This window comes from Microchirus variegatus, assembly GCF_963457635.1.
Source record: "Microchirus variegatus genome assembly, chromosome: 6".
Taxonomy (NCBI): Eukaryota; Metazoa; Chordata; class Actinopteri; order Pleuronectiformes; family Soleidae; genus Microchirus; species Microchirus variegatus.
In genome coordinates, this window is record NC_139807.1 from 27,813,018 (window position 1) to 27,838,598 (window position 25,581).

Below are 25,581 nucleotides of genomic sequence, written 5' to 3' on the forward strand. Positions count from 1 at the left end.
AATATACATTTAACAAGCTTAGTACCTTTTAGATTAAAACTATCAACTGTAATTCATTGCGGGCCGCCAGAAATGTGTCTGCGGGCCGCCATTGGCCCCCGGGCCGCACTTTGAGAACCAATGTGCTAGACGGACCTGTTTGAACCCAACGTTTAGCTTAGCTGTTAGTTTCACCTAAGTGGGACATGACAACAAAAAGTTCAACCTCATGGGATAACATAATATTATATTATATAGATTTTTTTGGGGGAAAAAGGCCTTCGCATACCAAAAAAAAACAATTGTTCTTAGTTTGCATAGTAAGATTCTGCATCAAAATGAAAAAAATCTGTCTGTTTGACTGTTTATCTGCTGCTGCAGAAACATGTGAACCTCTGTAAAGCATGTACATATAAAAGGCTTATACTAAAGATACAAAAACATACATACATGTAGTATCTTCAGTTTCTGACCCCTAAATATGGGACCGTATCTATGTTCCCCCCAGTCCTATGTTCCCCGGGTCCTATGTTCCCCGGGTCCTATGTTCCCGGCTTTGTATGTGACCGGGGAACATAGGACCCTTTTTTAGAAAAAGAGTCCTATGTTACCCACTTCACCCAAAAGGACCCGGGGAACATAGGACCCTACCCCTTACCCTAAACCTAACCCTTTACCCTGGAGCTCCACACCCAGGCTTCCACAAAGTGGGGGACATAGGACCTTTTTTGGGAAAAACAGGGAACATAGGACCCAGGGAACATAGGACCCAGGGAAAATAGGACCGGGGGGAACATAGGACCCAGGAAAAATAGGACCCGGTGAACATAGGTACGACCCCCTAAATATTACACACTGGACCTTTAAGGTCTGCGTTAATCTGGTTGATCGGTTCCATTGTCTTCATTTTAGCTCAGAAACAGTGAGATAAACATTTATTTACATCAGCGCTGTCATTGCAGTATTTATCTGTCGATCACTGATGAGTTAAAGGCGGTTGAACACTGACGTTCCTCTCAGCGGTCCAGAGTGATCAACGCACCGTTCAACTCTCCACCCGCTGCCTCTGATTCAAAGGTGGGAGCTGCTGCTTTATTCGCTTGTTGTTTCTGGCACTCAGAATGACTTATAGAGTATAGGCGCTTCTCTCTCTGAAAACTCCCCAGACTGGAAATGCAAAAGGCCGCGATCACGTCCACTCAGAGTCTGTCTTTGTGACGTGAACACAGAGCTGGCTCTGTTTGGGCGGCTGCTGCGCCCAGTCTCTCAGACTCCCACGGACACTTCCTCACTCTCTCTCTGGCCATCAGCAGGGTCAGAGTCAGTGCGGCAGGTGGATCTGTCACGCTGACCTCACTAAAATCTCTTTGACTTTCAAATGCCGAGGGCCAGAGGCACTTTTTGAGTTCTGCAGTTACTAAAATACACACGTTTTTCTTTTGTGTGTGTGTGTGTGTGTGTGTGTGTGACAAATATGCTTGGATATAAATGCTTTCCTGTAACTCTATCTGAGCACCAACATGACTTCGGTGAGGCATGTGCTAATGCTGATAAAGGCTGTCTTTACATACAATAATATTTACACGGCACACGCCTACATTTCAGTTGAATGAAATGTCGAAAAAAATCAAAAAGAAGTGGGAGGGGAAAGAAATAAAACGAAAAAAACACTCCAAACTTAAATAACAAGGTAAAAAATAAAACAGCACCTGAACGAGGAACTACAACATGACACTGAAAGCCCTGTACAAATAGAATTTCCTGTATTTTAGCAAATAAGTGCATGGATTTCTTTGATATTCTTGTTTTTGTTCTAACATTTGATTTTTTTCCTGTACTCGGCAACATCTGTTATTCAGTAGAGCATCAACCTTCCCTTCTCAGCTCTTTGCTTTCTCCCACCACAGTTGTTGAGACATGGCGGAACCACCACGCCACCGATCGTACCAAATCGTACCAAATCGTTTTTTTCTTCATCCATCTGTGTGTTTTTCACAATTATTCTGTTGCAACATTCATAAAGGTAGTCACTGTTGCCCTGCCAAAACTCTCTACTTTCGTGCCCCTCGGTTTGTTTCCCCCGTCCGGCATTTGCCGACACACATCATGTGGCCCAAGATATGGCTGCACTGTGCTCTTTGGCCTTCATGCGCAAAGCTGCGATACTGGAAGACTTGCGGTCGGGGTCCATGTTGAGATCGTACGCGTTGATGCCCGCAGCCATGCCGGGAGATCCTCCGAAAAGGCTGCCCATGTGAGCCTGTCCCACGTGACCGCCGGGGCTCGGCACGCCCAGGTAATCGGAAACCCCACTGGCAGAGTGGGGGTGAGGAGTCATGCAGGGGGTGACTGTGTCGCAGGGAACCACGCAGCCCGGCACGGGGGACGCTGCACTGCTGCCTCCGATCCAAGAAGGGTTCTGGATCTGAAATGTTAATGAATGGTAAATCAACATCGGTAAAGAGTGGTGAAACCGTCAAAAAAGTTGTTAAAGCGGACCTAGACCGGAAGTTCAAATTAACGCTGTTTTTTTTAGTGTGTATCTGCGTCATTACCTTGTTTAAGAAGCCCTGAAGGTTCTAAACAAACAGTTCAGTCACTGCTGAGAACGCTGTGTTTTATTGTAATCTCAGGCTCAGCGAGATCTCTGAAAAAAAACCTGGTCCGGTTACGTAAACACCGGTTCTCCCGAGCAGCAGATCATCCTGCTCTGGGCACTAGTCCGGGCACATCCGGTTGCGTACATTGAACCGCAGAAGAAGAATAACGTCCGTTGTGGAGGTGTTTCACGAGCGACAGTGTCTTCTGACTCTGGGTCTGACTCCGGGTCAAAGTCATAAAAGGGACTGCGGCGGGGAGTCGTGAAGAAGCTATTTTTAAACACTGTTAAAACAATGTTTTGATAATGAGTAGCAGTGCATCCACCGTTCCAGAGGGGGGAGCTGTGCTTCTGAGAGCGGGTGTGCTGAATATACTGGCCAATCACAAGACTCTGTCTTCTGGGTGAGAGAGTTGAGTCTCAAATCTCGCGGCTAGGAAACAGCGTCAGAAAAGACAGATTTCTATCGGCTCGTTTACAGCAACTAGGAGGTTTTTGACCATAAAAACAAGTTAATGTATGTAAGTAGACCTCCATAACTAACATATATGTGCAACAGGACCATTCTAGGTCCGCTTTAAGGGGAGCTGATGAGAAGCTGATTGTTCATTCTTCTCACGACTTACACCGCACCCTTGTGAGTGCAAGTTTCTGCTTTTACATCTCTATGAGATCAGGTGTGGACAAGGTTTCGTATGCCATCGAGGGATTCAAATCCTTTTGCATTGACGCCAATTCCACTAAAAACGTAACCCATGACCCTAGTTTACCTTGCCGTCTCCCTAAAACCCAAATTTGAACTTCTGCAACTTGACCAACCCTTACCCTACTAAAACTGAAGATTCCTCCCAAGTCACCAGTGACGAAATATTCCCAAAATATCGTGGTTACCCTCCTCCCCAATCCCTCCCCCCTCCCGTTATCCTGAGCTATGGCAGAAAACGCGGCGAGCGTTGTGGCTCAGCAGCTACGCAGGACGAGGCGGAACAGGCGCGGTAGCTTCACAGATGTTTTCCATGGTGTCGGTCAAAGTGTAGTGATTGAGTTTTTCATTCGTGAGTCAAGTGTGTCAACTGTGAGCACTAAATGTGAAAAATTGCAATTTTGCAATGTTAAACACACGCAAACTATATCTGGGCTGTGTTTCTTCTTTTTTTATAGGAAAAGATATTCATCTTTACATCTCCTGTACATCTTCAGATCTTCTACATACGATGATTTTGGCCAACTTTTATAAACTGATTTCCTGCCTTTCATCTGTTTGCATTTTGTTTGACAAAAAAAAATCCCTCGGAGAAGTCGTTCTTTTTGTTTTACATCACATTTACGTTATAACGCAACATAAACTCTTTTTTTTTTTTTTTTTTTTAAATCTTCTTTGTTCTATTCACCATCAGTTAGCCTCCCGCCCAAAAAAGCATTACATATGGGCTTGATTAGCAAAGTGATTGCACAAGCCAAAACTGCCTGGATAAAAGGTGCATTGCTTGATATTTTTTTGTGCTTAAGCATGGTGTTAGTGAACTGCAGAGGTGCTGACACTCCCAAGTACCAGTGTAAAAGCAGAAATCAATGTCCTGTTCTTTTAGACGTGCTTTTACCTGTGCATAGTTCTCAGGTCGAGTCAGCAGAGGCAGCTCATAAGCCGTGGAGAAGTGTGTCCGGACCTGCTGCATCTGACCGAAACGCTCCCTCTTCCTCCATTTTGCTCTTCGATTCTGGAACCAAACCTGCACAGACATCAGAGTCAAAGTCTGAATGTTAGAAAGAAAACCGATCTACCAATGGTTTGTGACTTTCCACTCAAATCTGAAGGAAATGCTGTACTTCTCCACAGATGCAAATCTTAAGTTTCCTTTTAAAATGGACAACTTAACCAAGGCAGAATTGCTAAAAGCCAGAGACAGGTGAATATCAGAAATGATATCTGCAGCACATCAAAAATACAAAAACACAATTCAGAGTCAACTTAAAGCTGTCGTGCGTAAAGGCCACATTATACTTCTCCGACTGCATAATGCGTTATCCGACTGCGTCACCACGGAGACCACTCGAGCCTTCATACGTCTGTGTTGTGGTGACGGATACGCACTGCGATTTCCCGCCCGATCAGTAGGGGCCGCTGCGCAAGGTTGTTGTGATTCTGGCTACAGTGAGCAATGGCATCCGAGAGAGAAAGACTGTTGTTGTTGAAACAGTGGCCGTTTCTCACTTTTCTATGTCACGGAACGCAGTTTTAAGATAATTTGGAGTCTAAACATGTGCTGTGTGTGTTAAGATATGACATATTTATAGTTTGGCAGCGACGTTGTCGGCGGTGTTCAGCTCCGCCTCTGTGGACGCTCGGTGCGCACTGCACGGCTCAATCTATGGCCAGTTGCTTTAGATTTATTACATAATGCACCTTTAAGCTTTGTATGAGAACAAACTGTGGACGTTGAAGAAACACCGGTCGTAAGGGAGTGGCGCTTTTCTGTTGCCCAATCGGCTGACTGTTGTGGATCTAGCTCCATCCATACTGTTACCATTACTCTGGTACCATAAGGTTGGAACAGCTGAAGCTGGTTATTTTGGTATTATTCCTAATGGAAACGCGACAAAAATATATAGCTGCTTTAATTGATCTAAATGTATGTCTGTGCAGTTTAACTCAAAGAGAAACGCTTAAATTGTGACAAAAGAGAAAGGAAATTATCAATGAATGCTTCAGACATCAGGTTTATCACACTGTACAGCTCCCGTCTGTGTGATTGTAAGTGGTCTGATTGTACCACAAATTTAAAAAACAAAGAGACTTCTCTGTGGCGTATCACGTATCAGCTCTTTGCTCACACTTCACTATAGATCAGTGGAGGCAATATGGAGAATTGTAACGCGAGACGGGATTATAACTGCGGTTTGTTTACATTTTCTTTTTTAATTTCCTGCGGCCTAAAGCTCTGGCTTTGAGATGCCGTCTCCTCCTAAATTAAAGAAGCACACAGAGAGCACAGGATATAATCCTTCTGTTCTTGATGTTTTCAAACGTCCTTTGCGTCGCCGTCTTCGCAAGAGACCCAAGCGGATCACAGTGTCTCTGAAATTAACTAGAAATCGAGTTGATGTGTTTCAAACACCCTAGTACAGTATATACATTTCAAAGGCTTGGTTTTGGCAAGTCAGGTCGTGATGTGGAAAAAAAAAAAACCCTCCTGTTTCTTTGTTTCGTTCACGATTAGGTTTCCTGTCCACGCCGTCAAAAACCAAAGGATTTATGTCATTTCCAATAGTTGCAGCTCAGCAGGGATGTTATTGGGCCTGAGTTGACAGGGCACCGACAGGGATGACACGATATAAATAGGAAAGAGGTAAAGAAAAGTTTAATATTTGTTATTCAAATTTATCATAAACATAAGGTTTATAAAAACATGTTTTAAGCGTTTGGCAAAAACACAAACTGCTTTTAGCGGCTCTCCGTGTATATATATATAAACATATATGTATATGTATATGTATATGTATATGTATATATATATATACATATACATATATATATATAAATATAAATATATATATGTATATGTATATATATATATAAATATGTATATGTATATATATATTAATATTTGCAAGTCTGGTCACTTTGTCTGGTATGCATATTTATATATATATATAAATATGTATATGTATATGTATATATATACATGTACATACATATATATATGCATATACGTATATATATATATATATATATACGTATATGTATATGTATATGTATATATATATGTATATATATATATATATATATAAATATGTATATGTATATATATATATCTATATATAAATATATAGATATATGTATATGCACTCTCTATATCTATATATAATATCTCTTTAGTATCCCTGGTTGAGTTTTATATTATAATAATAATAATTATTATTATTATAAAATGTGCCAGAGAGCATTTTTGTTTCATGTCATTTTTTGTTTCATACAGTGAAAGTAAACAGCTCTCATCTGCTCATTCTCTCGGCGTCGTGCCAAGTCTGTTGGCGATTATACTGGGAGAACATATTTTTGTGTTGCACACACTGCATTGTGACAGTAATTGGTAAAGACCTTGACAGCTTAAGTAGCTGGTGGACGTTCAATGAGGCTTTATTTATGTTACAGCCTCAGAGAGAGAGAGCAGGGAAATGCCAAACCGGCCCCAGCAGGAGAGCTGTACGGGCCCGAAAACACTTTGAAGTATGAGAGCGGCTCAGAAGATTGATAACCCGCCTCTGCTGTCACTCACGTCCGCTTCCATACTAAAGTCAAAAGAAATCCAAGGTTGAGCCTGGCTTCAGTTTTCCGACACCCCGACAGCACTAATAATATCATGGAAACACCCACTGACCACTGTTGTACTTCATTAAATGTAAGTTTGTTCCCTTTTTCCCCCCAAAGTCCATTAAAGGTAAATCTAGGACATTGAGCTGTTTCAGAGAGGAATATATCAGATTATCAGATCTGCTTTATGTGACGCACACGAAATGTATGGTCACATTTAATGTAATTTTATTATTTTTTATTTGTGGATTGTTATTTCTATGAGAGAAATGTAGTAATATGAGCCATAATGGTCAATTATTGTTTCCTGGTAAAAGCATATGAAGGACCATACCTGACATATCAATAAATAAATAAATGCATAAATAAATAAATACATAAATAAATGCATAAATAAATAAATAAATGTAGGTGAACAGAAATGTAGAAATAAATATAAAGCATTTATTTTTTTATTTATGCATTTCTATATTTTTTTTTTACATTTATTTGTGTATTTATTTATTTATTTATACATGCATTTATTGGTGCATTTATTTATTTATTCCTGTATTTATGCATTTATTTATTCCTGTATTTATTTATTTATTGATATGTCAGGTATGGTCCTCCATAAAAGCACAAGGTCCCTTTATAATACCGCATCTCAGTGCTGCCAGCAGGAGGCAGTGTGGCGCTGCTTCTCTCCCATGGACTCTCTTTGCGCGCAGCTCGTTACTTCCGCATTCTGCAGAGAGCGAAGCCGTACGAAAGGGAAGCAGCTGTCGCCTGTCTCATTCTTTCTCCCGTTTCACAGGTTTGTGATGTCTTTAAACACGTATAATGATATCTCCCTGTTTTTAACATGTTACATAACTGAAAATCGATGTTGTAGAGGGAAATGAGTACATTTATATGAACAAGCAGAGAAAATGCAGGGTTTCCTTGGTGCCGCGGCTAACCCAAAATGGCGCCCGCTGTAAACTTTTTGTTAAAAACAAAGTAAGCTTTAAACATGTTTGAGTTGGTGGCTCCAGCACATTTCCTTTTGGTTTAAGTACTATTTGTGTTGATACACAGGGTACCCACGGGGACTTATAACGTCAATAATTTAAATGCAAGGCCTTAAAATGTCTTAAATTCTCCCAAAATCTCACAAAAGGTCTCAAATACAATTTTGAAAGGTCTTAAAAATCTATCAAAGTTACTTTTATTTAAAACATGCATAAACTTTAGACTCGCTTTGAAATGTTTTTGTTTTTGAGGATGCGATAACACAACTACAACAAGGAACTAAAGTAGGCCACCTGTGCTCCCCAGTGAGAATAGCGCTAGTGTGCTATGCGCATGCGCCGCGGTGTGTTACAGCTTAGCATAGCAGCGGAGAAAACTTAATGAAAGCTACAGCTATGCCGAATTAAAAAGATTTGTGGCTCCAATTCTCCTTCATGTCTTTTGTACTTATTTGCCAGTATGGATTTGAAATGGGTCTTAAATTGTATTCATTATGGTCTTAAAAAAGTCTTGAATTTGACTTGTTGAAACCTTCAGAAACCCTGATACAACAGTTTGTTCTGAATTAATGTGTTATTGCTGTTACAGTGTGTATTCTTCAAGCCATAAGCACAGTTTTGAAGGCCTTCAGCTCATGCATTTGTACAGAACTGTCCTCAGTAGCAATATGCTATGTGTGTTTTCTTTATTTTGCACAAGGAGTGAGGTTGAAGAAGGGGACATACGAAAACCCAGAAATGCTACATATCAGAGTAATGTTTTCTGTTAGCTGAATGTGAACTAATTGGAAACACTAGTTCAGTTAATAACTGAATGAGAATTCATTAATGCAGTAGTAAATATCATTTTAATGGTAAATGTGTTTTATTTGAAAGTAAAAGTTGTGGTGCCTAGTCTAAGTATTTTGTTTATTTTTGATATTGTGAATGTTGTTTTGATAAAGTAATATTTTGCTATGGAATACAAGAGACGTGCGAGACAGAAGCAGCTGTCGCCTGTCTCATTCTTTCTCCTGTTTTACAGGAATCTTATCAGTCTATGGGTTCTCAGCCTGAGACCGGTAACATTTACCCAGACTGCACTCATTCAATTCTTTTTGTCTTTTTATTTATGTGAACCTTTCAGATGTACAGTCATATAAATGTATTCTTTTCATTTTCTTTCATTCTTAATTACCTCTACCAGGGAGATTTGTCTGTTGCCAGCATCTGTCTCTCGTACAGATGCTGGCAACAGACTCGTAAAAATGCAGAACAGATTTTGATAGAATGTCAGAACATAATACTAAAACACTGTCAAGTTATGTTTCACATTGATTATGTAGCATGTTTTGTTCAACTTCAAGTCCGTAATCACAAATTACCTATGGTAAACGGCGTCAACGTTAGCGCACATTAACCGGAAAAAGACGCACAATGACGTGATGTTAGTGGGACTCCGGATTGTTAAAATGAATCTCTAAAGTAATGCAAAACTTTAAAAACAGAGGCACACATACACAGTACACAGGTACACTAGTTATTTGCAGTTGTACAGCTCGGCTGTTGGCGTGCTAACCGGTGCTAAAGGAGCTAACGCAGCTAACAGAGCTAACTGGTAAACAATGTGCGTTAACGTGCTCAGCACTATTAAAAACTTAATTTATAAGCACATTTTTGCTGATATCCCCTGCCCCGATTGGCCAAATTGCCAATTTGTTGATTAGCTCAGGCTCAAATCTTTTTGGTCTAATGAGATGATAATATTAAAGTTCCAGTGTGTAAGACATGGTGAACTAAGTACACCAGAGAGGATGCTGGTCTTAGTTAGCATCATAAGTTTCTGCTCTGACTGTTTTTTTCTGTTCAGGCTGCTGTAGAAACATGTTGGTGCAAGATGATGGACTTCTTCAAGCAAGACCCTTACCTTAATTGCAATTATAAGGTATTATAAATTATAAGGCTTATTCTATGGCAGCAAAAACTCAACAATTTCACTTTTAAAGTGATCATACATCTACACTAACATACACGTAGGTAGTATATTCTGTACAACAACCTCCCTAATTGTTACTCACTGGACCGTTAATCAATATTATTAGTTGTTGCTTTGTATTTTTGTGCCATGATTTTGTATTTAAATAAACAACGTTTATCTATAAAATGTATGGAAATGACTGGACTATTTGAACAGGAAGTAATGTCGTCTTCAGGTTTTCCTGCCATTTCATCTTTAGTTCCACAAACTCACTCTGACACCTGTGTTTGCTTGGTGAACTCCACACGTCCGATGCTGTCTCTCTGCACTAAGAGAACTGCAAATCTGAGCGATGGGATGTTTTTGAAACCCCCCCTGACCCTTGACTTCTAACCTTTATATGTATCTGCAGTGCATGCGACTCAGATATGTATACTGCTGTTCCTTTTGAAACCCCGAGAGGAAAAAGCAAGCAACCTTTTTTTTTTAAGGCTGAGGAGTTACGGTTATTGTATTTTTATTTATTTTTTTAAAGCATTTAAATGAAAAGGCTTTGAAATTTCAAAAGTTGGAACACAACGGCAACAGTAAAGGATTTTTATGACGTTTTATGGCTCTCTTTTTTCCCCTCACTCCAGATGCAGAATTCAAAAGCTGTGAGTTGTGCATTTTGCGTGTGAGAGAGTTCCACTCGCTGAGACTGACAAGGCATCACACGTCTTTTATCTTTTTTAAGCTGAGTGTTTGAGAGGGCCGCTGGGAGAGCCGAGAACTGTGAAGCTACATCCATCTGAGTCGGGCAGGTCCGTGGTAGTCAGCAGAGCAGCATACCTTCAAAGAGTGCAGGGTTGAGTTAGAGACTTCCTGTCTTCCACTACAGACCTTTTTCTGACCACTGTTCCAGCTCATTGTGTAGAAGATTAGTTTTAATTGACCTCGTCTCTCATTTCATGTTCACCGCTTGCTCACTGCATCCATAATGATGCATGTTTTAGCAGCGTTAGCCTCCTTTTAATCTAAAAATGGCCTTAGAAATTCAGCTTACGACCCTGTAATGTCAATTTGTGACTTGCTTAAAGGCCCATGGGAAAGGTTTTACACCTACCTTTGGAGACCACAGCAGGGACATATTCTTGTCTGGGCTGGGCAGGATGTTAATGAAAGAAAAACAAGAGAAAAGTCCTGAGGCTTTAGCGGTCATATGTGTACACACATGCACACAAACGGTGGCGGTCTCGTCTCTGTTTCTCTAGTTATAGAATGGATTTCAGCAGTCATAACCCATTTGTTTGCAAATTAGGCCGACAAGGTGACTCTATAGGAAGGCCCGCATTCAGCGAGGCGCAGTGAACCTCACGCTGGAGCGACGCCACCCTAAGCCGAAGTCGGCTCTAAACACCGTGGAAAAGTGGAAACACGGCGAGAGTGGAATGATGAAAGCTGAGGGAAAACCTGCTCCCCAAGAACGGCACATATGAGGCCCAGGCAACTCAAACCTCTTCGCTCCCCTGGGCCCCACTGGCCTCTGTGAGCTCCCACTCCCCCACTCTCACCCCATGACTCCCACATTACCAGATAAATCTCTGGTGTTGTTCCGTGAGTGACGTTATCTGTGCAGAGCTGCAGATGTTGAAGGATCCGTGAAGATTGTTATTTTTACACGAAGAACTTCTTTTACTTATCGGTGCGACAGTCATGTGGTTCTTTGTGGTTATTAGCAACTGCACTTCTATTAGTGGAATTAAAAAGCTTTTAAATCAAACTCAATCTGTAGTTAGAAATCTGAAGTTTGTTGGTTTGAGTTCTCAGCTGTTTTTTTTTTTTCATGTTTTGCATATTTTTCTGCACGGCGTTCCGCCTTAAATCTGCAGTGCGTATGTTTTGATGATATTTTTGTGTGGATGATGATATCATTCTGCCTCAGTTTGGTCTTAGTGAACAGAAACAGTGTAACTGTTTGTATGCTGGGTTCTGCATCTGGAAGCATGCTCTGTCGAGTAATAATATCAGACTAGAATGAGGGAGTGTTTGTGAGTATACAGCAGCAGCAGCAGCAGCAGGGACGTGTGGGATTTTTTTTGTGGATGCTGCTTTGTGTTTTCAATTTGCAGCTTCAGCCTCTCTTACTCGCACAATGTTGCTGTTTCTGCTGCAGCTATTTGTCTTGACACATAACAAATCACCGTGTCACCGGGTGACACACAGAAACACACGGTGGGTCACGTGGAGCTGAAACTGTAGTTTGTAACTTTTAAATATAAACAACTCTCTGTTTGTTCCATTCAAACCTTTGCCAAATGAGTTCACACTATGATTTTAAAGCATCCGCCGAGGAACATTTTCATTGTAATATATTTTCGCTAATAAGCACGTTACAATGTCGAATTGTGTTGGAATATGTTGGTTTGATACACATCCAACTGACCGTTGAGCTTTGAACACTAATGTCAGAAAATAAGTGACGATTTATGAAAGCAGCTGGCTAACTAGCTAGCGAGCGGCTATCCGCCGAGTGCCCCGAGAGAGCACTATAAGTATAAGCCGGGCAGAAGAAGCACATGCTGTTTGAGCAAAACCAAAGCAAGACATTGTGGGTAAACACAACCAGAACATAGAGCAGGGAGAAAAAAGTTGAGCCCATTGTTGCAGTGTATATGTGTCGTATATGTTCACATAAAACCATAAGAATTGATGCAGCTCCGTGTTTTGCTCTGATGTGGAGGAAACGCAAGTTTTCCTGCATTAACCAATAGACGAGTGACTTTTCTTGTCCATCATTTGTCTCGTCTTCTCCTTCAGTAATTCTCGATGCAGCGCCTCCTCAGACGAGGAGGGGAACACGTTATTCAAAAGGTTCGGTTCATTTCACTAAAGTGAGAAAGTGTGAAGGCAAACTCGGACCGGCTGAATGTTGCAACCCCAGTTGAACAGAGTCCCAAGCTCGTCCATCCATCTTTGTTTGATTTATCCTCTGCATGAGGGTGGTGTGAACTACAACAACAGTACATCTTTAAACACAGTTAAGGACTTCCTCCTTACCTGCACACGAGCTTCAGTCAGGTCTGTCCTCAGTGCCAGTTGCTCCCGCGCGTAAACGTCAGGGTAGTGCGTCTTCTGGAAAACCTTCTCCAGCTCCTCCAGCTGGTAGCTCGTGAAGGTTGTGCGGTTGCGTCTCTTCTTGCCCTTGTTGCTCTCGCTGCCATCGCTTTTGTCCAGAGGACTTGCCAAGTCGGTGCCCGGCAGCCTGTCCGAGGACGCCTTGACCCCTTGATCCTTCGCAGCCAGGTAGCTGGTGTCCATTCCAGGTGGATCTGAGTCTGGAGCCAATTCAGTGTCGGTCAGACCTGAAGTGTCTTTACCTGGAGAGACAGGGGGAGACGAATGGTATCCCTGAAGGTCACACAATACAGTTCACAGACTACAGGAAGGGGAAACCTTTGTGTACACTACCTTTCAAAAGTTTGGGGTCACCTATACAAAAGTTTTTTGTTTTCCATTAAAAGTCACACTTTTATTCATCAAAACAGTTGCAATATGAATAGATTATTTGCCCTTTTGTCAATGAACCAGCAAAACTGTTTTCCGCTGTGCTGACATCATTGCACAATGGTTTTCAAGGGTTTTCTAATCATCCAATAGCTTTCTAACGTGATTAGCAAACACAATGTACCATTAGAACACTGGAAATGTATGTATGTATTCCATTAAAAACCAGACGTTTGCAGCTAGAATAGTCGTTTACCACATGACCAATGTATAGAGTGGATTTCTGATTCATTTAATGTTATATTCAATGAAAAAAGTGCTTTTCCTTCCATTTCTCAGTGGCCCCAAACTTTTGAACGGTAGTGTAAAGTGCATGCGTAATGCAAAAATAACTAATATTGCTTGATACCTTACTTTGAGGAAGCCCTTGAAGTTACTTTAGTCTTAAACTGACTAAAAGTTAAAGTACTTTTAGGGGGTTTCTTGGCATGAACTGAACATAATACCCATAAATATCGTTTCATAGGTGTACAATAACTTTAAGATTCATATTATTTGGTTTTCAACGGCTTTTGAAATGAGCTACCATTTCACAGTGCCGTATATAACAGTGTAACAGCATCCCGAGCTCTCAATCCAGTCACAGTATGTGACACAAACAAAGAATGATGTTATATCCTTGAAAAATAAGGACAAAATGAATGGAATAGGTATAATAGGTATAATGACAAGTGGCCCCAAACGTTTGAATGGTAGTGTAAATTTGAACTGAAATTCCCTTAAGTTCCTACTTGAGTCAGCTAGCTCAGCAATTACTTGTGCATTTTGGTAAATTCCATTGTATTTTGGTAAAATGTCTGTATTGTATGTATATGTGAAATGTTGTAGTGTGTTGACCTCCAAGGTCACCACAGAAATCAATACCTTCGAGCCAAACATGAAAATAAGGGAAAGTAACGAGAGTTATTACTTGATGTTGAGCAAAAAAAGCTGTGTTCTAACTTGGCTCCGAGAGACACAGTCACTCACTTTCTGTGGACAGCGAATAAAAGTAGCATGAGATAAATGTGCGTAATGATCTACTGCTCGGGATTCTGGGCTGCATAGCACAGTTAACTGATGAAAGTCATGTGTGTGGATCCTCCAGATGAATTAGACGATAATGTACAAGGGGGGGAAATCTGTTCATATTCAGACTTCAAAGCTCCTTAACTCTTTCGTTTTAGTGCCTCAGTCAAAGCATTAAACTGTCTTTTTGACATTTTTTCTCATTGGGAGACTTTTGGGATGCAGAGTTTCAAACGTCCACACACAAATGCACCTGCTTTATAATTCATAAAATGTTTTACAGCTGCTGTTACTTAATGATGCTCATATACTGCACATCTCTGTGATGTTTCTATTATTTCTACTATAATCTGGATTATAAATCCAACAGGTTTTTCGAATAAAAAGTGACTCATTAGCCAGTTCTCACTAGGAGGTCACCAGAGACAGTGTTTTCTTATCTCCTGCCACGTCCTAAATTACACCTATTTTACTATGGCGATCGATTGTCATTTATTTAGTCATCACTTCTAGAAAGAAACTAATAAAACATTGAGCTGTTCCACTAAACTTTGTTATGAAAGCTGCTGTAGTGATGTCATCAGAGGACGGTCTTCCTTCCTCTTCATCTCTATTCCACTCCTTCTTGTCCACATTTGGTGAGAGGTGGAGTTTTCGGGTGAATTCCAATTCCTTGCTTAACCCTCAATCTTAATCCTCAATCTCAAAAATGTGCGCTCCCTCTAGTGCAATTGCTGTCCCGATTCTCAGATAAATCAAGTTGAGGGGCAAGTTTAAGGGCTGTATCGCTCTCAATATTGAGATTTTCTACCCAGAATGCATGTAATGCGTGTTTTCACATAACAAAGATGGGCGTCGAAAGCAGCGAAGCGAGTGCGATACAAATGAAGTATTTTCTTTGTTAATAGAGATATAAAAATGATGAAAACCATTGTATTATCTTAGTTTAGGCCCATATTATGGATTACTGACGTCATTGTTGCATAACATTTATTTTAATTTTACGATCTTTTGTCAATAGCCGGCCGGTGCGGACAAGCGATCGGTTGCTATGGTTTACTTTTCAATAAGCCGTGGTGTGTGGTAACTGTCAGCTGAATATGTCCGTGGTTGTGGTATTTGTATGAGTATCATCTTATAACTAACTGACAACCTAATAACTTGACTGACAAACGGATCGTAATAAATAATCCTGACGTAAATGTGTTCTTCTAATTCTTCTTTTTTGGAGTTGACAGACTGGACGCAGCTTTCACGTTATTCTGCCCCCTACAGTCTGAAGACGTATCTGCATTTAAGGGGTGTCCCATTTCTAAGTGACAAAATAACCCTCAACACTTTTGAGATTAAGAGTTGAGCTTGAGGGTTAAGATAGGAATTGGAATTGGCCCTTCTTCACAACAAAAATCGGCCAGCTTAACCCCAACAAAGAGGGTGGCTTCTTTGTGAATATTTGCCCTCAGATTGTCAGTTTTTGCTTAAGGGGAAACATGGACGTAGTAACTTAAAGTTTGCTATTAAAATGTCCGATATTGATCGAAAACAGGCAACACGTTTTGCCTTTTAGTCATTGTTTTGGTTATTAGTCCTGAGGGATTCAACATGGTCTAAAATGGAAAAAGACAACTATAAACTATAATTCATCATTCATCATATAATTCATAGTCTTGGAAACTTATGCACTGACAGCTTAGAACCAGTCGGGCTGGTTTACTGAAAACCAGGAAGTGACAGTACATTGGATAAAGTGGCATAATTGAAGAGTAGAGCTGAAACAATTACTTGATTAATCGATTACCGAATGAATCGCCAATTATTTTCACAATCGATTCATCGGTTTGAAGCTTTTTTCATAATTAAAACAAGATTTCTGATTGTTTTAGCCTCTTAAATGTGAATATTTTCTTCGTTTCTTTGCTCCACAACATTTCCAACATTTTTTTTATGTTTTCTGGGTTAGAGTTAGGGTTAGGGTTATTTTATGGACCAAACGATTAATCGAGAAAATAAACAGATTTATCGATTACAAAAAAACAGATAGTTTCTTAGAGAACCAAGATGCATTAGTTAAGTTACTTCGTGCCACCTAGATATCGACCAACATGGGTCAGGGCAGCTGAGAGCTGATATACCATTTAATGTCTTGGTCAATATGTTTGGCCACTTTAAATAGAACAGAAACTTATGACACACAAAGTTGCTTCACTGAAATAAAATGTATTTAAACAACAATTATGGTCCGTTTCTCCAATCTGCATTTTGTATGTATAAGCTACATATTAAATGTATGAGACAAAATCAAAAGGGCACAATTTATGGTGGATTTTCATTTATCAAGTTTCTGAAAACAAAAATGTATAGTTTTTGTTGTTATTAAATTCTATTATTTGGCACCAATCACTTTGTTTTCATCTCCTCCATATTTTACAAAAATCTGTTTTTGTTTTGCTTTTTACACCTCACTTTTCACTCCATTCATTATTGATAGTCGGTTGTGTCTGTGTTTCATATTACATTTGAAATAGAATGTGGCACAGAGGAACAAACTCCCTGGCATTGATTTACAACTGCGGAAACTATCATCATCAAACTTACTCACATACAAACATACACACACACACACGGAGCAGCTTTGCACGGCCTGTCCTAAGGACCAATCGCAGCTCTTGCCGTCTCCGTTGTCGCTTGACGGAGTGACGGACACTTAAAAAATATTTTGTGCAGTCGGAGACAACGCAGAGGCTCTAAGACGTCTGCGTAACCTACGCAGAGCACTTTATGCAGGAGCCTAAATTGGGCATTAGGGTGCTTTCACACTTACATTATTTGGTGCGCACCAAATGCTGTGGTTCGGTTCGTTTGCGTAGGTCTGAATGCAATCTCGGTACTTTGGTGCGCACCAAATCGACCGCTTTAGCCGATCTACTTTGGTGCGGTTCCTCTGATGTGAAAGCAACCAAACAAAATGGGACGAAACGGTCTAGTTTAATGCATTATGGGTAATGAGATGAGATGCGGGATTACGTCAATCCCCACCTGGGAACATTACGGCAGCGCAGCGCTGTCATGGGCACTGCCTTGCGAGCCAGCCGTATTCAGCGAGCCAGCGTTCAGCTCCGGTGACTGCGGCGCTTACGCTCTGTCTATTTTGGTTCGTTTAGAACTCTGCATATGTGACAGCGAACCGTACCCACGTCTGTTTGCTACATTGTGACATTTTTCTGACTGGTGCGGACCAAAGCAATCGAAACTATAGGTTGTGAAAGCGCCCTTAATCCTCAAAAAGCCCCGTTAAAAATGACCTCACAAAAATAGATTTGTTTGACAATTGGTCCACACCAAGTCATTTGTGTGTCTATTTAACACACAGAAACTCTTTTGCTCGCTTCATGGCTGCAGCGTAACAGTAAAACATCAGGCAGAAGTCTGACCATAAATTTTCCTCAGCAGTTCTCGTTGACATTGGCAGCTCTTGTCCTGCTGCTGTTGATGATGATGATGATGAGGCCTGTGAGTGCATGTGTGAGTGACTAGACTGCATCCTTCTGTGTCTCGGTAGCAACTGAGGTGAAGTTATTTCAGGACGTCTTCGCTCATCTGCAGAGACCTCCAGTGATTTGTCGGGTTAGAGCTCGGAGGTGTGCGGGTTTCATGGGCGCTGCTCTGTGTGCCATGTGTTTTCATCACTGACCTTCATCTCACTTGTCATGTTTGGTCACGAACTGCAAGGTGTGGTGAACGGATAGCTTGTTGTGCTTGGTCTCTCACAGACACATGGCAACAACAAATTTAGAATGTGTTATGTCCCAATACCTCCCCTAACCCTACATTTTTCCCCTAACCCTACATTTTTCGCATTGACGTGTAGGGAGGAACTAGGGGAAATGTGATTTTTCCCCTCAAAACGTAGTGAGCTCTGGTGCGGGCTTAAAAAGAAGTGGAAGATGAAATTACCCATTACTTCACTGACTAAAAGTACTTTTAGGGGGTTTCTTGGCATGAACTGAACATAATACCCATAAATAATAAGTTTCATAGGTGTACAATAACTTTAAGATTCATATTATTTGGTTTTCAACGGCTTTTGAAATGAGCCACCATTTCACAGTGCCGTATATAACCGTGTTACAGCAGCCCGAGCTCACAATCCAGCCACAGTATGGGTTTCCCATTTTGAAGACGAAGCTCGCGACACAAACAAAGAAGAACAACATAGTTTCTGGTCTGCACAGGCCACTGTAGTTATCTGAACCGACTCCTTTGTTTGTTAGAATCTGCAGACTGACCACGAGATGCCAATAACTCTTACACTCTAGACCTTTTAAGGGGAAAAAATGATGTGCGGCGAAATCAGCTCAAAAATGAAAAACAGCTGATATGACTCAGAAAACAAACCAACAAACATCAGATTGATTTTAATTCAAAAATCTGTCTATTTACCATACTTTGCTGTTTTGTTGCCATGGACAATTTCTTTGTTTGTTTCCAAGAAAAGTATTAAGTAGTTGAATGCCAGCGCTAGGATGGCGCTTGCTGAGATAAGCTGGAGCTGCTGTTTTATTTCCTTCATCCGTCCACGGAGAGCACAACCTCCCCCACACGGCACACAATGCAGACAGTGTATTGTCTGACAGTATTGTATTGTATGAGACCAGATGCAATTCATCGTTCCCAGATCCCAGTGAGCAATGACTCTGGTTTCTGAGAAGTTTGCCCAATGGTGCCGGAGAGAGAAGAATTTTTTAAGGGCCTCGCGGAGCCGTGTTTTGGTGGCAGATCGCTCTCTGTGGGTCTCTGCGCTCACAAACACACAGTCTCTGTGTTCACGACCAACACATCCTGTTGGGTCTGAAGGGGGGAGCAAATGGGTTTTTTTTACCCCACCAAAAATCTCTCTATATATCCTTCATATTTCCCTGGCCCGGCAAACCCTCAGGCCCCACAAGGCCAGAGCTGTCGGACTGTTTGAAATCATGAGGCCTCTCGCTGATCAAAGGCCATTGTTTATATCGCATGTCACTGATGTTTTCTTGGCAGGAGGGGGAATATTGTGACAATCTCTTGCTTGTTATCCAACCGATCCTCTGAAACTGCAAGGCTCTCCCAACACTGCCCAAGGTGAACGGCGGAGGAGCCTCCCGCAGAGAGCGCACCATATGTATGATGAACATAAGACGCTCTTACTGTAAACACAGCCTCTCTGGATATAAACTATCTGGAAGGAGGAGAGAGAGAGAGGCAGGAAGGAAATGCTGTGAAAAACAAATGCAGCATCAAAAACTATCCTCGTGTTTATGAGAACAACCTGGTTCTTCTTCCATTATACAAAAGACGATTTTTGGACAACATTTACGTTTCTGCGCGTAGCGTCCGGGTCACCTATATTCCTGTTTTTGTTCTTTTCTTTTTTCGGAAGAACTATGCCATGCAAAATGTTTTGGATTCATAACCGCAGAACATCCGACCAAAAGTCACGCAAAAAGTGCTTCAGAATAAGCTGTTTCTGGGTTTATCCGATGCGTGTGTGTGTATACACAACACGTGAATGTGTGCTTCTAATTGTGATTTTTCTGAAAAATATGGTGAGTTTAATTGTGATAATATATACACTACCGTTCAAAAGTTTGGGGTCACTTAGAAATGTCCCTATTTTTCAAGGAAAAGCACTTCTTTTCAATGAATATAACATTAAATGAATCAGAAATACACTCTATACATTGTTAATGGGTTAGGTCAGGGGTCTGAAACCTGCGGCTCCAGAGCCTCACGTGGCTCTTCAGCCCCTCTGCAGTGGCTCGTTGTTGCTTTGCAGAAAAAACAATGGTTTTATTTTCTATTTTATTGTAATTTTTTGACTCTTTATTGCAGAGATAAAGGCGTATACAAGGCGTGTTTTGATATTTTGTGCATTACATTCCAAAGCGATATTGAAAAACATCCCTGAAAGCCTTTAAATTAAAGTAATGTGTACATGATGAAGTACACATTTGGAGTCCTGTCCATTTTTAGATCCATGTACGTATGTCATGCAGGTTTTCTCAGTGTATAAACTACATAAAATCGTTTTATTTCATTCAAAGTCTTTTTTTTTTCTCTACACTTTAGAAGAGGTGGGGTATAAGCAGCTATAGAATGTCAAGAGTTTTCTTTTTGTAGTTCTAAAATGTCATAAATGGGACAAATGGAGTTCTTTAAATATAGTATATGTGTGAAACTTTATACATGATATTAACTTAATTTTAAGACTCAAATAGGTTTTTTTGTGGCTCCAGATTAATTGTATTTGGGTGGAAAAGTGATAAAATGGCTCTTTTCATTCTAAAGGTTGCAGATCCCCGGGTTAGGGTTACCCTGGTAAACGACTATTCTAGCTGCAAACATTTTTAATGGAATATGTACATAGGTGTATAGAGGCCCATTTCCAGTGTTCTAATGGTACATTGTGTTTGCTAATGGCGTTAGAAGGCTATTGGATGATTAGAAAACCCTTGAAAACCTTTGTGCAATGATGTTAGCACAGCTTAAAACAGTTTTGCTGGTTCTTTGACGAAATCAAAATTATTATTTTGAATAAAAATCATTATTTCTAATCTTGTCAATGTCTTGACTATATTTTCTATTCATTTTGCAACTCTTTTGATGAATAAAAAGTGAGACTTTTAATGGAAAACACAAAAACATTGTAAAGGTGAGCCCAAACTTAACTGAAACTTTTGAATGGTAGTGTTAGTCGAGCTCAATTTGAGTATTTTTTATTGGCCCAGAAAAACAGCCTTGAAGAAACGACAGGACAGCTCAGAGAGAAGTTACTGCTTATGCTGCAAAGAAACCTAAAAAGGGAAATAATGTTTTGATAAATGTAATTAAACAGCTTAATATGAATGTTGTGTCATATGCCATATGTTTATGGACGTGTTAGGACAGAACAAAGTACATACATGTCCAATCAATCCACTAGTGTGATGATAACAACGTTCCAGTGGCTCAGACAACAGTTCATCGCCATCAGGTAAATGACAGGTCAACATCAAAGCATGATTTAAATGGCTGTTAAGTGACGGGACACCATCCATGACTCTGTATTGACTGGGATGACGGGGGTCAGCGCAATGTGCTAAAGAGGAAGTGCTATAAATTACACCAGCACGTGGCAACCGAGAGAGTGATTAACAACACGGCTCAAACTGAGAAAACTATTATCCAACAGAGGAGGAAAAGTTGATTATGTCAGAGGAGGACAGAGGAGAGGTAACATCTGAGCAAAAATACTTATTTGTGCACATCTTTTAGTGCAGTGTTTTTCAACCAGTGTGCCGCCGTGAGAGATCGTCAGGTGTGCCGTTGGAAATTATCCAATTTCACCTAATTGGTCTAAAAACATTTTTTGAAAACAAATAATTAATTATCTGCAAATAATATGGATATAAATATTCAAGACACTTTGATAAGAATTACTAAATTGTTAATATAAGCTACAGAGTATAATTTTTTAACATTTTTGTTTGGTGGTGCATGTGTGAAAAAAATGTACCTTGGCTAAAAAAAGGTTGAAAAACACTGTTTTAGTGTACAGAGATTAGAAATGTTTTTGAAAGAAAAGCACTTTTTTAATGAATATAAAATTAAATGAATCAGAAATAAACTCTATACATTGTTAATGTGGTGTACAGAGGCCCATTTCCAGTGTTCTAATGGTACATTGTGTTTGCTAATGGTGTTAGAAGGCTATTGGATGATTTGAAAACCCTTGTGCAATGATGTTAGCACAGCTGAAAACAGTTTTGCTGGTTCTTTGGCAAAAGGACAAAATTATTATTTTGAAAAAAAATAATTATTTGTAATCTTGTCAATGTCTTGACTATATTTTCTATGCATTTTGCAACTCTTTTTGAGCCCAAACTTTTGAATTGTAGTTTGGAGCTTCGAGCAGGAGATGAGTCGCGAGCGTCGCTCGGCTGCAGAAACAACAGGTGGAAACACTGACACCTGACTCTGTGCCACGACTGCAGAGAGAATAGACGTAGGCCACGTTTACACTTGCTGGATATTTTTAAAAACATATTTTCTTCCTTTTCCAAAATAAATTTGTGCACACATCATCGTTTTCAAAAAAAGATTCCATTTATATTAACCCCGCATAAATAAGCTGTTCGAGAACCATCATAACTACACCAAGCCTGTGAGCGGCAGTGTGTAGGAAGAAGGAGAAAGCCATACAAGCCAATCAGAATCCTCATAGACAACAACAACAACGACGACTGACCTCTCACCCTCGATGTATGAACGTAACTATACAAGTGACAGAGTGACGGCAGCGATGATCGCGACGTCCTGAAATTGTCACACTACTCCTCTGGAACCTCATGAATAACCTCATTCTCAAAGTTCTTCCACCTGACAGCAGTCCGCCCAGGTCGGATCCAAAACCGGCGATGCTGACGGTGACACGGTCTAGAGCCCTAACACGTCTCTGCTCCTCTATGTAATATAGGAGCTGTATTTGCAAATGCAAACGTGAAAATGATCATCACCAAATGTAAAAAAGGTCGCATTTTTGGAGCGTAGATTGCGTAAAACTCTGTTTTTCGCCGTTTTTTTCCCCCCCATTTACATGCAAACGCGAAAACAGAGTTTTCCAAAATCTCCACTTTTGCCGTTTTTAGAAAAAAAGGCACAAACGCAGGGGGAAAGTCTCAGTTTTTAAAAATACCCGTGTTGGTGTAAACTTAAGGCCACATTATACTTCCCCAACTGCGTAACCACGGAGACCACGCGAGCCGTCATACTTCTCCGTCGTGGTAACGGATACACACTGCAACTTCCTGCCCAATCATTGGGGGTCGCTGTGCAAGGTTGTTGTGCTTTTGGCTACAGTAAGCAATGGCGTCCGAGAGAGAAAGAGAGAGAAAGACTGTTGTTGTTGAAACAGTGGCCGTTTCTCACTTTTCTGTGTCACGGAACGCAGTTTTAAGATCATTTGAGGCGAGAAATTGGCCATTTAGAGTCTAAACATGTGCTGTGTGTGTTAAGATATGACATATTTATAGTTTGGCAGCGACGTTGTCGGCAGTGATCAGCTCCACCACTGTGGACGCTCGGTGCGCATTGTGAGCCGGCACAGAGCAGCTTCGCTCGGCCTGTCCTGAGGACCAATCGCAGCTCTTGCCGTCTCCGTTGTCCCTTGACGGAGTGACGGACACTTAAAATATTTTGTGCAGTCGGAGATGACGCAGAGGCTCTACGACACTTTACGCAGGAGTATAAATTGGGATTAAGCCGTAGTGAAGTTGTCAGAAAACAGTTGCTCACATGTCCGGCAGGTACAAGGCAGCATTGTCAATAATTTAGTGGAGTTGTGTCTCTGGTCGTGTGGTGAATGTCAGTGTGATAATCACTGTTGTTTGTCGTTCTGTGTGAGTAATATGTGGCTTCTTTCTGTAGCTGCTGCACCAGTGTTTACCAGTTTGTCACTAATGCTACATTCAGATTACAAGCTACAATGTTCAAATCAGATTATATTTGATGCTTTATGTTCACAACTATACGTTTTATGTAGGGGACTGCTCTGTCAAACATACGCACAACAAGAGTAGAGTGTTTGTAATATCTCTCAATATTGAAGTGGGAGAAAAGATAAGATTAGAACTTCTTTTGACCCCCTCTTCCTCCTCCTCCTCCTCCTCCCCTGGGGAAATTCAGAAACAAAAGCTATGGCAGCAAACGTGCGAGTGAGACCCGTTCACACCTCATCATGCCACGTATCAGATATTTGACCTCGTAGCACATGGCGTGACACAAAGTTTGGATTTTCATCTCAAAAGTTGGTGATCCCATTTCTGTGTCCACACAAAACAATCAGATCCAAGTCACGTCAACAACAAAACTTTAACCTGATAATATAAATGCAGCCTTATTTAGTCTGAGTAAACATTGTAACGCTGTTTTTTTACATGGAAAAGATACTGTACTGACACTTATTCTATCACCATCAATGAGTGTGAGTTTGAGTGTGTGTGTGTGTGTGTGTGTGTGAGAGAGAACACCACATATATCCAACATGTATCCTGTATTGCAGCCTTTGTGATTTAATAATTGTGTTAAATTTGAGATTTTGATTTGAACGATTCAGCCCTACACACACACTCACACACACACACACACACACACACACACACACACACACACACAGGGGTCTCTTTTGCTGTTCACTTTGAAATCCAACACTGCTGACTGTGCAGATCCATCAGTGTTGGCTCCATGTGCAAAATTCATATACAAGTACACACACACACACACACACACACAGAGAGAAAAAAACCCCTGTCCATAAAGTGGAAGACTGATAAATCACTTCTCACGCACTCTTTTACTCTCACTCTTCCCCTCTGTCTCCCTCCCTCCTGCCAGCTTCTCTTCCTTGGAGCAAAACAAAATCGTGTGTGATTTTGTGTGTAAGATTTGAAGAAAGAGCGTTCCGTCTGAAAACTTTCCGAAGTGCATTTTTGTGTGCCAACCAACCAACTTAACATAACGCCCGATCACGTCTTCCTACCAACGAATTCATAGACGGAAAGCTTTAGTAAGATATTGACGAAAATCATGCACCACTTTTGAAACATTGGCTTCTGATTCAACCTTGATAATTCTTTTTGTTGTTGTTGTGATGTTAAGATTCTGATAATACTTCTCAAGCAATTTTCCAACTTTAAAGCTCACCTAGAGTGGTCCTGTTGCACATATATGTTAGTTATGGAGGTCTACTTACATATATTAACTTGTTTTTATGGTCAAAAACCTCCTAGTTGCTGTAAACGAGCCAATAGAAATCCTCTTTTCTGACGCCGTTTCCCAGCCGCGAGATTTGAGACTCAACTCTCTCACCCAGAAGACAGAGTCTTGTGATTGGCCAGTACCCGAAAACATACATATTCAGCACACCCGCTCTCAGATGCACAGCTCCCCCCTCTGGAACGGTGGATGCACAGCTCCTCATTATCAAAACATTGTTTTAACAGTGTTTAAAAATAGTTTCTTCACGATTCCCCGCCGCAGTCCCTTTTATGACTTTGACCCAGAGTCAGACCTAGAGTCAGAAGACACTGTCACTCGTGAAAAACACCTCCACAACGGACGTTATTCTTCTTCTGCGGTTCAATGTACGCAACCGGATGTGCCCGGACTAGTGCCC

The 25,581-nt window shown here is 40.7% G+C and overlaps 1 protein-coding gene across 1 annotated transcript in view; it reads right to left on the reverse strand.

The window, feature by feature from the left end:
- Nucleotides 1-2,083: 2,083 nt before the first annotated feature.
- Nucleotides 2,084-25,581, reverse strand: part of alx4a (ALX homeobox 4a) — a gene marked incomplete at its 3' end in the record, with an annotated part of 28,982 nt that continues 5,484 nt past the window's right edge. The window contains exons 2-4 of the mRNA XM_083890906.1: nt 12,879-13,198; nt 4,180-4,308; nt 2,084-2,404 (exon numbers count right to left, since the gene is read on the reverse strand). Of these exons, the coding sequence (XP_083747032.1) occupies nt 2,084-2,404; nt 4,180-4,308; nt 12,879-13,198 (770 nt within the window). The remainder of the gene's footprint in view (nt 2,405-4,179; nt 4,309-12,878; nt 13,199-25,581) is intronic.